We start from the raw sequence: 14,851 nt of genomic DNA, 5'->3' as shown, positions 1-14,851 counted from the left end.
TTTATTTTATTATGAGAGGATTAATCTTAATTTCTTTCTCATTTGGAAGTTCTGTAATTTTGTAACACAGTAAGATTTTTATGACTAAATATTTTATCAGAAAACACATGGGATGTTAGATTATCCATCATTACCTTGAACTGTAAGTTCATATGAATTTTGAAAGCCAGTTACTCTCTGAGCTCTTCCCCTCTTAGGTGGGTCAAAAAAATTGTGAAGTTCAACTGGCTGTTCCTTACTAAAGCAGAGATAAAACTGCTTATTCTTATTCAGGCCTTTTTCTTCTCACTAACCACTTTATTTTGGTCTTATTATCCTCAGCTTCCTCTCACATATTTAGTAATCTAAGATGGCACTAGTCTCTTCCATTTGTGACTTTGCCTAAAGAATCAGATAAACTAAGAATATTAAGTTTAAAGAAGAAATTAGGTGGGCTGGAGATAAGAGGTCAGTGGTAGAGCATTGCCTAGCATATAGTGTAGCTTTGTAGTAGAATGCTTGCAGAAATAAGCTATATTTCTAAAGTGATTTCTGAGACAGACCACTATTACTTCTATAATATATATCTGCAATTATGGTGAAGATAAAAAACTTAAGAAGGCTAGGAAGATGGCTCAGTGAAGAGTGCCTGCCTTGTATGTATGAGGCCCTGGGTTCAATTCCTCAACACCACATGAACAGCACCAGAATGGTGCTGTGGCTCAAGTGGTAAAATGCTAACCTTGAGCTGAAGAGCTGAGGGACAGCGTGTAGGCCCAGAGTTCAGGCCCCAAGACTGACCCCCCCCCCCCCAAAAAATAAAGACTTAAGCCAGATAACATTTGAATAGAAACTGGTCTCAGAATTTTTTAATTCTTAAGCTATTGATTTATTGCTTGGCCTGTTGAACCTGAACTTGGAATTGAGTTTATATGGGGCAGAAACACTCATTTTATGTAGTACTGGATTTCATTACATAAAGACAGCTTCCTTACAGACTTCTGAAATCCCACTTGTCCAACTTCAATAAATTTAGAAATTAAAGAGGATATTAATTTCTTTGTATCATCTTTGAAGAATTCTTTGCTATATTTTATGGGAGCATTTTGTAAGAAATTACATAGGAAATAACATATTTCTGTAAAGTTCTAAATAGTATGGCATGCTTATACTTATTCACATGCAAAAAACATTGTTAGAAAAAATTACATTAACTACTAATATTTCAGAGAAAACATAATGTATAAATGGGAATGGATAATCTCTAGTTACAAGAATTATAGCAGTTTAGGGCAGGCTTGTTTCATGAACATTTAGGAAAAAAACATCAAGGAAAATTAAGGCACAGTCACACTGAGAGTGGGGTCATAACAACCTCACAGAAACAGGCAAGCACCTGCTTACATGAGAGATGTATGGTTTTAAGTCTATACTTTCTGGTGCAGTGGTTTTGAAATTGCATACATTATTGTGGTGTCACTGGTTTTTTACAAGTCAGATAGTACCTATTATATTTCTTCTGTTTCTCAAGTCTTTGAGGCAACTCTGCAACTTGTTAACTGCTTGTCGAGCTTGCTACATTAATAGTGACACAGTCTGGACATGCTTGTGTGCTTGCAATCAACAGTGAAGACAACAGATGACCACCAAATACTGTTTTTTAACCAAAAATCCAACTTTCAACTCATATCTTTTTACTGATGAAAAAATTATGACATTTGTATTTATGCAAAATATTTTGTGTTGCCATTGTCCTTGTGTTTATTTTTTTTATTCTTCTTATGTTTTAGATCCACGTAAAGGCTCATTTTGACTATGACCCATCAGATGACCCTTATGTGCCATGTCGAGAGTTAGGCCTATCTTTTCAAAAAGGAGATATCCTTCATGTGATCAGTCAAGAAGATCCAAACTGGTGGCAAGCCTATAGGGAGGGAGATGAAGATAATCAGCCTCTAGCTGGGCTTGTTCCAGGTAAGAGATAATATAGTAGAATGTACATAGTATTAATAGAACATTTAAGGGGGTAGGGATCTAGGACAATGCTAATACATGTACCTAGCATTTACAAGGTCTTGGGATCAATCCTTAGTCCCAATTTTTTTTCTTTAATTTTAAGGTAGAGAGCTGAAGATGAAGGTAAGCACTTGAAAGTCTCCTATATTAGAATCTTGATCCTGCAAAGAAAGTCAGGTTTTCCACTTATTTGTGTTATCAGAAACTTAAAATCAGAAACATATACATGCATATAAAACAAAAAGAGGGAAGCAAACAATAAAGGGAATAGATGCAAAGAATGTGTTGAGTGGCAACTGAGAATCAAAATATGATGAATGCCCACATTTTGCTTTAATTAGTAAATAGTATTTTAGGGGTAAAGTTAATGCCTAGAGATGATATATTTGATTTGAGATAATTTTAAGTAACTGGGACCATTCTCCGATGCGATATATAACTTTCAACATAGTCTATACTCAGTGAAGCTTTTTAAAAGTTGCTGGACATTGGTGACTCACACGTGTAATCCTAGGTACTCAGGAGAAGGTTGGTGTTTGAAGCTATCCTGATCAGAAATCCATAAGACTCTTATCTCCAGTTAGCTACCAAAAGGTCAGAAGTTGAACTGTAGCTCAAGTAGTAGAGTGCTAGCTAGCCTTGAGCAAAAAAGCTCAGGGACAGTAGGCCCTGAGGTCAAGCCTCAGAATGGGCACCAAAAAAAAAAAGTTGAACTATATATTTCTAGTGTTGATTTATTATTTATCTTTTTATAATAGATGATACAGAGTTCTGGGCTGATACAGAGTTCATGCTTGCTTAGCAAGCATGAGGCCCTGAGTCTAATCTCTATTACCATCACACATACACACACACACACACACACACACACACACACACACACACACACACACACACACACACGCATACACACACACACACACACACACACACACAAGATAGCTAATAGTAAATAAGATTAAACAGGGTTGAAACTTAATACATTGGAAACTTTAGAACATTTGGAGACTTTTATAGAAAAGCAACTATATATGAAGAATTACATAGTTTTTCCTTTTGATTCAAAAGTATTTTTATCCTTTTTCTTAAATATTTTACCCCCATTTTTTTCTGTTATTAAGGGAAAAGCTTTCAGCAGCAAAGAGAAGCCATGAAGCAAACCATAGAAGAAGATAAGGAGCCAGAAAAATCAGGTTAGACCCATATTTAACATTTAGAGGTTTCTTGAGTTTTCACCTGGAGCCATGTTAAATTTGCATGCCAAAATACTAGGTGTATTCATAGAGTGATATAAGAGGTTAAAACATTACCTTTATCATCTGACGGTGGTAAAGAAAATTTTTAATATTAAAGGGTATTTATAATTGATGAAAAATAAATGCTGAAAAATAGTTCTATGAACAATATAAGTTGTTAATAAATTTAAATTGGTAATTTGAATTCTACAGTTTGAAATATTTAGTTTTAGCCAGGCATTGGTGGCTCATACCTGTAATCCTAGCTACTCAGGAGGCTGAGATCTGAGGATCACAGTTCAAAGCCAGCCCAGGCAGGAAAGTCCGGAAGTGGTGCTGTGGCTCAAGTGGTAGAACACTTGCCTTAACCTGAAGAGCACAGGGACACGCCCAAGCCCAGAGTTCAAGCCCCATAACCGACCAAAAAAAAAGAAAGAAATATGTAGTTTTGCTCAAGGGAAAAAATACAACATTTATAGTTATTTTTGATTACTCAACAGGAAAACTGTGGTGTGCAAAGAAGAATAAAAAGAAGAGGAAAAAAGTTTTATATAATGCCAATAAAAATGATGGTAAGTTTTCATGTATAGCTGGAGTTATATCTGAAAGGTGTCTGAAGGTCTAAATGTGATTCTAAGTAGAAAGTAAACTAGTGTTTTCAGGGAGTTTGTTTGTGTTTTTATTCTTTATTTAAATCTACTCGTAATTCAACATATACTTCAGAAAGTAATTAGCTAGAAATTATTTTCTTTTGGACTCCTGTGAAGTAAAAAGTGAATAGTTCATCTACTGTGGCAAACTCATCCCACAGAGCCTAGCACTTGTTGTCTGAATCAAGCACACAAAAATGTCTTTGTTTTATCTTGATTTATTGTTAATACTAAAAGATTTTAAGGTAAGTCCTGGTAACATTGAGTTTATATTCTAAAATAACAACCATCTGCTGATCTGATGGCTGCTGTCCCTATTTTTAGAATCTGTGTGTAGTTGGAAAGTCTGTTACTTCCAGTTTTTTTATAAACCCAACCAGATTTTCCGATTTCAGTGTGTGTGTGTGTGTGTGTGTGTGTGTGTGTGTGTGTGTGTGTGTGTGTGTGTGTGTGTGTGTGTGTGTGTGTGTGTGTGTGTGTGTAAACCCAACCAGATTTTCCGATTTCAGTGTGTGTGTCTCCACACTAGTATGGAACTTGAACTCAGGGCATCAAGTTCTTGCTTAGCTTTTTCAAAACTCAAGGCTGTCACTTGAGCCACACCATCTTACCACTTTTTGCTGATTAATTGGAGACAAAACTTTTCCAAATTTGTCATTCTGGGCTGACTTGAAACTACTATCCTCAGATCTCAGCCTTCTACTAATAGGTATGAACTATCTGTGCCTAACCTCATTACCTTTCTTGATTGGTCTTCATGGGCACTTGAATTTGCTAACCATGCTTTGGTTCATAATAGTAGAAATAAGCCAACTAATAGATCAGAGACATTTGTTCTTTTATAATTTCTGAGACATCTCAAGAATATAAAATATTTGCAAACAGTATAAATTTAATGAAGAGTAAATGTTTATTATTGAAATATTCTATACCATGCTAACTCTGAAATTCAATCAGTTTTAATCATGCTTTTTCTGAAACTAACATCTTTTAATGGTAACTGATAGATTATATAATCAAGATTTATTGAATTTTTAGTGTACCCTCTGAAAATTTTATTTAATTGATTTTTTTTTTTTGTTATTTTTATCTTTTTTGTCAGTCGTGGGGCTTGAGTGCTGAGCCTACGTGCTGGCCTTCAGCTCTTCAGCTCAAGGCTAGTGCTTTACCATTTGAGCCACAGCACCACTTCCGGCCTTTTCTGTTTATGTGGTGCTGAGGAATCAAACCCAGGGCCTCATGCATGCAAGGAAGGCAATCTACCACTGAGCCACCTTCCCAGCCCCTTAATTGATTTTTTAAATTATTTTTAAGTAGTTGTACAAAGGAGTTGCTATTTAACAAAACAGTTTATCAACCCAGTGTATCCTTTTTAATGAATTTTTATTGTTATTGTAAAGTTGGTTACAGAGTGGTTACAGTTATATAAAAATAAAGAGTACATTTCTTTTTCAACAATGTTACCCTTTCCCTTGCTCTCTTCCCAGTTTTTCCCTCCCGCCCCCACCCACAAGTTGTGTAGTTCATTTTCACCACAGTATCTAGTGTCCACTATTTCTGTGTTCTCCCTGGCCCTCCCAAAGTCATATAAACACAAAAGAAAAAGAAGACAAAAACAGCAACAAAGGGAAAAAACCTCTTGTTTCCATTTCAATAAATATTTTATGTAATCAGAAACACAGTTACTGCACCTTTGTGTTCCTCTCCTAAGTCTCTGAAACAGACTACATACAGTTTACTGATTCTTAAAGTTACTACACTATAGAAAACTTGGCCCGGTATAACTTGTATTTTTTTAAAAAGTATTTTAATTATAAAAATTTTACTGTACACCTGTCAACATGGACACAATCACACTATAAAAGTAAATGTGGCTGGGCCCCAATGGCTCATGCCTGTTATCCTAGCTACCCAGGCTGAGATCTGAGGATCTTGGTTCAAAGCCAGCCCAGGCAGGAAAGTCCATGAGACTCTTACCTCCAATAAACCACTAGAAAACTGGAAGTAGTGCTGTGGCTCAAATGGTAGAGCACTAGCCTTGAGCTGAAGAGCTGAGGGACAGCCCATAAGCCCAGAGTTCAAGCCCCACCAATGACTCAAAAAAAAAAAAGAAAACTTGGCAAATCTAAAGCCTACAGAATTAAACTAGTAAGTCTGAAAATCAAAATGTTATATGTTATAGAGATCTCAGTATAGAGAAAGTAGAAAATTATTGCTATTCATAATGGTGTCATCGTTATTATTTTTAGCAACTATCTTTTATAATACTTGCTGTCTTCCATGGCTTCAGTTTCCATAGTAAATATCTTAAGTTCAGCTCTAAGGTAATCTGCTTAAATTCTTGTAGCCAACAAAGAAACTAGAAATCAAACAAATGTTTTTTGTTTTTTTTTTTTGGGGTCCGGTCGTGGGGCCTGAACTCTGGGCCTGGGCGCTGTCCCTCAGCTCTTCAGCTCAAGGCTAGCGCTCTACCACTTGAGCCACAGTGCCACTTCCGGCTTTTTTCTTTTTGCTTATGTGGTGCTGAGGAATCGAACCCAGGGCCTCGAGCATGCAAGGCAAGCGCTCTACCACTGAGCCACCTTCCCAGCCCCAAACAAATGTTTGAACTCTTACTCTGTGCCAGGCTTTGTCCTGAGCACTGGCAACATGGAACTTATGTCTGACAGCGTCTGACTGTATAACTGATGACCCTTCTCAGTCAGTTAAAATAATAATAGTGACAACTAGCTGCCTCCTGTGTTCTTACTGCTTGACAGCTCTAGTTTTATCTGGATTATGGGCTTTAGAAATGTTACTCCACCCATCCGTCATACTTCATCTTGAGTCATGACTGTGTTAGCATCCTAAAATAAAGCAAATATAAATGCAGAAAGGGTGGATAGCACAAGTATGACTTGTCTTCAAGTTATACAATTATAAAAAAGTACTCCAGTACTCTGATAACACTAATTGCAGCTAGTATATGCAAATGTTTGTCCATACCTGCTAATCTGCTAGCCCATCCATATCCAATCCTTAAAACAATCTTCTTATATAGAATCTTTACAAAGGTTACAGTTATTCTCATAAATTAATCTGCTGGACCATCACCCTCTTAGTATTCACAGCAGACTATTTTATGTGAGAATCAATATGAAGCAAGATAAATAGTACAAAATTTCTAGGAGGATTATATTGTTTTTTGATTCATTTTCATGGCACCCTGGTAATGATACAATGCCATAAGAAAATGCTCGTGTTTAATACTACTCAGCTAGAATTATAGGTGGGAGTCACAGTTCCTGATTATAAATGAGTAGTATTAAACACGAGCATTTTCTTATGGCATTGTATCATTACCAGGGTACCATGAAAGTGAATCAGAAAACAATATAATCCTCCTAGAAATTTTGTACCATTTATCTTTTCCATCTCAATCAGTAAAAGATGAATGTGGTAATGTATATTTGTGTGCATATGTGTATGTAAACCCATACATGACATGTCTATCATGATGCAAAAAGCTAAGCATTTTAATGACAATAAACTTTTTCCAATCTATGGGGAAGGTCTAGAGGTCTATGAGTGTGTGTGTGTGTGTGTGTGTGTGTGTGTGTGTGTGTGTGTGCGCATGCATGTGCCAATCCTAGGGTTTGAAATGAAGGCCAGAGCACTGTCTCTGAAAGGCTAGCACTCTACCACTTGAGCCACAGAACCACTTCTGGCTTTTTTGATGCATAATTGGAAATGAGTCTGGCTTTAAACTGCAGTCCTCAGATCTTAGGCTCCTGAGTAGTTAGTATTACAGGCATGAATCACTGGTGCTCAGCAGTATTTATATCTTTTTGACATAGCAATAATTCTGTCTGAAGGGATTAATTTTTTCTTTCTCAAAGATTATGACAATGAGGAGATCTTAACTTACGAGGAAATGTCACTTTATCATCAACCAGCAAATAGGAAAAGACCTATCATTTTGATTGGTCCACAGAATTGTGGACAGAATGAATTGCGTCAGAGGCTCATGAACAAAGAAAAGGACCGCTTTGCATCTGCAGTTCCTCGTAAGTGTGTGCTTTTGAATTTACCATCTCAGAACCTAAATGGGGAAATTTTTCTCATTTTATTGAAAAATAATGAAACATTGAAACAGTCTTACTAATATAAAAGAACTTTTTTAGCCAAATATTTTGACAATTTTTTGCTAAAGAGCTTTTGAAACAAATTCTTCTTACCAGTGTTTTAGTTCTAGTTTTAATGAGTTTTAGTTTTAGCCCCTTATAATTCCCTATTCCATGGGAGATTAGCTAGTACTTTAAATTGATGTAGAAGACAGAAATTTAGACCTAATCTCTTTCCTAATTTTATAGAAAATAACTTTAGGAAAAGATGAATAGCAATGTGTTAAATGCAAGATGAAGTAATTTAAAGCGTGAGCATTAAAAGGATTAAAGTAATTAACTCAAATTACAAGACTTTTTTTTTTTTGGCCTGTCCTTGGCCTTGAACTGGGCCTACGTACTGTCCCTAAGCTCCTTTCACTCAAGGCTCAGAGTCTACCACCTGAGCTACCACTCTAGCACCTAGCACCACTTGGGTCTTTTTCATTGATTAATTGAAGCTAAGAGTCTCACAAACTTTCCTGCCTGGGCTGACTTTGATCCACAGTCCTCAGATCTCCACCCCCTGAGTAGCTAGCATTACAGTCATGAGCCACCAGTGCCCAGCTAATAGACATTTTTTTTTTATGTCTCACTCTAGAAATAACAACAGTGTTAAATGCATAGGCCCTTAACACTTCCTCAGCTCATTATTTTATAATCTGTGCTTGAAAAGTTCTTATTAAATGAATTATCACCCCTTACCCACTCTGATTTTCTTTACCTTAGACACAACTCGGAGTAGGCGAGACCATGAAGTAGCTGGTAGAGATTACCACTTTGTTTCACGGCAAGCATTCGAGGCAGATATAGCAGCTGGAAAGTTCATTGAGCATGGTGAATTTGAGAAAAACTTGTATGGAACCAGCATAGATTCTGTACGGCAAGTGATCAACTCTGGCAAAATATGTCTTTTAAGTCTTCGTACACAGGTACAAATTTTTATTTTACAGGGTATGATCTGCAATATAATACAATGAAAACTGTTATGGTCCAAGAATGGCAGGAACATAATTAAATTCTCATACAATTTTCCCAGTGTAACCTCAAATAGGCTGGACCATGGTGGTTCATGCCTGTAATCCTAACTACTTAGGAGGCTGAGATTGGCAGAATCACAGTGCAAGGCCAGCTCAGATAGAAAAGGTCACAAGATCCTTTCCCAATGAAAAGCTGTACACGGTGGTACATACTATACTATATCCTAACTGTGACAGGAAGCCTGAAATAGGTGGATTATGGCCTAGACAGACACAAACCCAGGCAAAGATCAGGAGGATCAGTGCTTCAGATCCACTTTGACAAAAATTTGAAAGATAACATTAAAAGCAACCAGTCAAAAGTTGGATGTGGTGGTAAATGCCTGCCATACTAGTGATGAAAGAAGTAAAGTAGGAGAATAAGGGTCCAAACCAAACAGGCATAAACAAAAGAACCTATTTGAAAAATAATTAAAGCAAAATAAAAGATAAGATGTGTAGTAGAGTACCTGCCTAGCAAAGGCAAGCCTCTGAATTCAAACCCTAGTATCATACACACACATGTACAAAGACTAACATATATTATTTATTTATTGCCAGTCCTGGGATTTGAACCTCAGGGTCTGGATGCTGTACCTGAGAATCTTTTGCCCAGGGCTAGCACTCTACTACTTGAGCCACAGCTCCATTCTGGCTTTTTTGGTAATTTATTGGAAATAAGTCATGGATTTTCCTGACTGGGCTGTCTTTGAACCATGATCTTCAGATCTCAGCCTCCTGAGTAGGTAGAATTACAGGCATGAGCCACCAGTGCCTAGCTAGAACATATATAACATATTCCTATACTGAATGATACAATCTTAAGTATTTGAAGACACTTGTGGATAATGGTTTAAACATTGTATCATTGTACCAGGCACCAGTGTGACTCACACCTGACTATTCAGAAGGCTATCTGAGGACTGCAGTTCAAAGCCAGTCCAGGCAGGAAAGTCCGTGAGTCTCCAATCAAACTACCCCCCAAAAATGGCTCAAATGGTAGAGTACTAGAAGCTTAGTAATGGTGCCCAGGCCCTTAGTTCAAGCCCTAGGACTGGCAAAAAAAAAAAAAAAATTATCCATTTTATTATGTTTATTACTGAGAGGTAATTTAATGATGAAAATTATTTTTAAAGTACTACTATCTTTACAGTCTTTGAAGACCCTCCGGAATTCAGATTTGAAACCATACATTATCTTTATTGCACCACCTTCACAAGAAAGACTTCGAGCATTATTGGCCAAAGAGGGCAAGAATCCAAAGGTGAACTTATATTATTGTACTGTTCTGTTGAAGATAGTGCTTAAAAGCTACATCATCTTTAGTTTTTGAGTTAACTATTCTTTCTCTGTCACTTGCCAGAATTTGCCATAGTTTCCATTAGTTAGGCTATGACAGCTTTCAGAGGGCTGCTCTTGTTCCCAAATGTTCTGTGCTGTTAATACCAAATGTGTGATAATCTCTAGCCTTCCTTAAAATTTATCTTCACCTAGGCCTGTGACATTTCCAGGTGATGATTTAACTACCCTCCCTTCACCACCACTTCAGTCCCTACGTTCTTAGCAAATCCTTAGATTACCCAGTTTTCTCTTTAAATATTCCACATTTTCAATGTGGTAGAGTGCCTTTTTTTTTTTAATTTAAACTTTGTTTCTTCCGTTTTGGTCTTCTCATGATTTTTTAAAATTGTAGATCTATATTGGATATGGTTAAGATAGTCCATGTTATACTAAATATTACTAAGAAAGATCACTGATAATATAGTGATTTTCCATTGAAATGATATGTGTGTACGGATGTGTATGTGTGTGTGTATGTGTGTGTGCATATGTGCACAGTACTAGAGCTTGAACTCAGGGCCTAGGCAATATACCTTAGCATTTTTCACTCAAAGCTAGCACTCTACCACTTGAGCTACAACTCCACTTCTGGCTTTTTTGCTGGCTAATTGGAGATAAGAGTCTCACAGACTGTTTAGGCTGGCTTCAAGTCACAATCTTCAGATATGCTTTATTAAGCCAGACATGATTGAGCATTGCTGCCCCAACTACTCAGGAAGCTGAGATAGGAGGATTGAGGGTTCTAGACCAACCTTGGCTAATCTAGTGAGATCCTGTCTCAAAAAAGTTCTTTACATATTGAAAACAGCAAAGAAAATTTAAGGTCTTGGGCTGCATATTATCACACAAGTATAGAACATTTTCTTAGAAAAAACATAACCTATTATATTAACCCTTTTCCATCATGTGTATTCTCCCTAACTTTGCACACTTTGTCAAGGTACTTTGACTCATTACATCAACCAGAAAGGCTGACTCTGTTGTTACATGGTACTTTCAGGAAGAGGCTACGATACTCTAAAATGTTTAAAAATAATGTCCATAAGGAATTCAAAGTAATAGTCTATGCACTAGTGCCTATAGTCTTGGTGGAATACAACAGAAATATATGAAAATCTAAAGAGTGATATAAAACAGTGTGTGTTAGCAAGGCCTCAGTGGTTCATGCCTTTAATCCTAGCTACTCAGGAGGCTGAGATCTGAGAATCTCCAGCCCATGCAGGGAAGTCCATGAGACCACCACAAAACCAGAAGTGGAGCTGTGGCTTAAAGTGGTAGAGCACTAGCCTTGAGCAAAAAAGCTCAGGGCCCAGGCCGAGTTCAAGCCCCATGACTGACATAAGATAGATAAAACAGTGTGTGTTAAGTCCCAAATGATTTATAATCTTAAGTCCTGAAGGTGTCAAGGCAAAGGAAAGCACAATGGCCCCAGAAAGGGGTGGAAAGGAACCCCTTTGTGGGTCATGGGGCTTGAACTCTGGGCCTAGGCAGGAACTCTTCTTGAGGTTCAGTTAGAAATTAAGTGATGGAAGGGCACTCTGGTTGGCCATCCAATTCATCCTGTATTTTGGTAAGGATAGATTGTCTCACATTTTTTATCTTTTCATTGCAGCCTGAAGAATTGAGAGAAATCATTGAGAAGACTAGAGAGATGGAACAGAACAATGGCCACTACTTTGACACAGCAATTGTGAATTCAGATCTTGATAAGGCCTATCAGGAATTGCTTAGGTTAATTAACAAACTTGATACAGAACCTCAGTGGGTGCCATCCACTTGGCTGAGGTGAAGGAAAACATTCTGTAGCATGATTGGACCTGATCTGGAAAAATGCCCAATAGGGAGATGGCTCCATACTTCAGCAAGATTGAGGGTAAGATGGAAGGCAGCAGGATAAGCTGCAGACTTGTTAAAGCCCTTGAGCCTAGAGAGAAAAAAGTCCCATTAGGCAATTTGTGTACAACTTTATTCTCTATGTGTGGCTTTAGGGGCTCTTGGTTCATTTGGGAGATTGAAGTGGAAACTTTCAACAAGCATTTCCATTTTATCCTGTTAAAAACCTTTTGTTTCCACCTACGTAAACTTTTTGGCTTGGTCATCTTTCCATGAAAAATTTGTATATAAATACATAATCTCCACATCTCACAAATATTGACATTATTTAACACTTAAATAACTTCATGAAAACATTTTGGAGGAACAGTGCTTCTGTGCACTGAGCAAAACAGTATTTACTTATGAGACTGGTTTAGTCATCAAAAATAATTTCCTAAAAAAGAATAAGAAAAAGTGTCATTCTGGCTTGGTATTATCTTTTAATTCTGGAAAAGATTCCAATAGAAGCTCCTGGCTTTTTAGTTCAAACTTCTTGGATCAGACTACAAACATATTTAGCAGCCCTTAATATAGTTAAAAGTATACAAACATTCTGATCTTTTTAAAGATGTAATTTTCTGAATTTTAAAATTGTCACAAGTGATTTGATAGCTTTGCTTCCTGTCTCTGATTACAATAGAATGTATTGATGTTTTTATGAATGGCAGGTGTTCATATAAAGTGTGCTATTAAAAAAGTTTCTTGATGATGCAAACTTTTTATTTAAATGGAAGGGGATAGCATATTTGACAGTTTTTGCATTTTCATATGTGAGAACAGTATTAGTCTATGACTGTACTGTGTATGCAAGTAACAAACTGGAATTCTGAATATAGCTGCTATATTGTACACTAGTATTTAATAGATCAATAAATGGTCACTGGTAATACTTGTTCAGCTTTAGAGTTAAATTATGTATGTATTAGGGGAATACTATGCTCTTAGATCAGAAGGAAAGCCTTGATTGAAAGAACATTGGAAGAAAACACTATTAAACATGTACAAATAGGTTTTATCTTAATATGGATGCAATAGCTTGCTGAATCATAGAATAAATGTTTAAGCTAATGGGATTTTTGTACTGTCTCAATAGCTGTAGCTTTAAAATTCAGTGTAATTGGCATGGAAAGTTAATTTGTAATCTTTTCAAGCCTCTGCAAATAGCGTGATATGTGACAAATAACCTCAAATGTGAATGCCTTATTTTTTTAAGATGGCTTTAGCTACAGCATTTGGTGTTCCCAAAGCTAAACACTGGAATACTCCGATCACTTAATTTAACACAAACACTTGTTAATAAGTAATTTGTGTCGTAGGTATGACTTTTTCCTCTTCAACATAATTTTATTTGAACAAATGTAGACAGTTTGAGTTAGCCTTTTTCTTTCTGATTTTGCATGGCCTTTTTAGTTGGCTGGGGAGGTGTGTTTTTTGTTTGTCAGTTATGAGGCTTGAACTCAGCCTGGGCGCTGTCCCTGAGCTCTTCAGCTTAAGGCTAGTGCTCTGCCAATTTGAGCCACAGCACCACTTCAGTTTTCTGGTGGTTATTTGGAGATGAGTCTCACAAGACTTTCCTGCCTAGGGTGGCTTTTAACCGCGATCCTCAGATCTCAGTCTCCTAAGTAGCTAGGATTACAGGTGTGAGCCACCAGCGCCTGACTGGGGAGTCTGTTTTATATGGAAATATTTTCAAGATATTCCTTAAGAAGAAAGGAACACTCCTGGGTTGATGGAAATAATGCTGAATTTACTGTCTCCTCATGCACTCCAATTTATAGCAAGAAAAATGCAAAGGTCACATTCATTTTCAGCACTGAAAACCAGGAATATACTTAGCACTTAATCTCAGTTTTCTCTCTTAAGATCGTGTAAGGTCAACAATGGGGCATGTGATCTGTGTATTGATTGAAAATACTGTGCCTGGTATGATGGCACATGGTTATAATCCAAGCATCAGAATGTTGAGGCAAAATTCCAAGTTCAAGGCCAGCCTTGAACAACAAGACCATCTCAAGAATGAAAGAAAAAGAAAATATTGATAGATTAAGTGGCTGTTGTGCTGAGAGCAGGGCCATGTACCACCAAGACTCAGATACATGGCTTTCATAGGAAGATTCTGTACCATGGCAGATGTATTTTTAGAAATTCTAAGGTGACAAGATACTTTCAGGGTCAGTGAGGTCCTATAATTTTCTCCTTCCTAGAATGTGTCCTAGAGATATGAATGTGTTGATATTCAACATAGTCCATAAGTCAAGTGAAAACTGAGTTGTGCTGACTTCCTCAAGAATGTGGGAAAAGACTTGGTATGCATTTAGTTGTACAGGTACTCTTCTGGCCAGTTCCATTTCCTGTCTCTGTGGATCTGATGTGAAACACAGTATGGGGCAGGTTATAACCACTTGCAGGGATGATACTATGGCTAATGAAATGCTCATGAGAAATCCAAACAAGGAAATACTTCATTTTCTAAATTTTCAGAAGTCAGAACAAATGAAAGGACATTATTAGTATTTAGACTTAACACAGATTCACTTTCTATGAAAATGTAATGTCTGGACTTTTTTTCCTTATGACACCTAAGGAGGATGTAT

The 14,851-nt window shown here is 37.0% G+C and overlaps 1 protein-coding gene across 7 annotated transcripts in view; it reads left to right on the top strand.

Annotated features, from left to right (window-relative positions):
* Pals1 (protein associated with LIN7 1, MAGUK family member) overlaps positions 1-13,679 on the top strand; it is an 80,008-nt gene extending 66,329 nt beyond the window's left edge. For all 7 annotated transcript variants that reach the window (XM_042691853.1, XM_042691857.1, XM_042691852.1 and 4 more), the window contains exons 8-14: positions 1,770-1,953; positions 3,117-3,188; positions 3,731-3,802; positions 7,759-7,926; positions 8,752-8,954; positions 10,195-10,305; positions 11,995-13,679. In XM_042691853.1, coding sequence (XP_042547787.1) covers positions 1,770-1,953; positions 3,117-3,188; positions 3,731-3,802; positions 7,759-7,926; positions 8,752-8,954; positions 10,195-10,305; positions 11,995-12,171 — 987 coding nt within the window. In that variant the 3' untranslated portion in view covers positions 12,172-13,679. The remainder of the gene's footprint in view (positions 1-1,769; positions 1,954-3,116; positions 3,189-3,730; positions 3,803-7,758; positions 7,927-8,751; positions 8,955-10,194; positions 10,306-11,994) is intronic.
* Positions 13,680-14,851: the final 1,172 nt, after the last annotated feature.

Source organism: Dipodomys spectabilis, unplaced genomic scaffold (assembly GCF_019054845.1).
Source record: "Dipodomys spectabilis isolate Male_0828 unplaced genomic scaffold, ASM1905484v1 ptg000146l, whole genome shotgun sequence".
Classification (NCBI taxonomy): Eukaryota; Metazoa; Chordata; class Mammalia; order Rodentia; family Heteromyidae; genus Dipodomys; species Dipodomys spectabilis.
The sequence above is the reverse complement of the archived record's forward strand: the minus strand, read 5'-3'. Positions and strand labels throughout refer to the sequence as shown.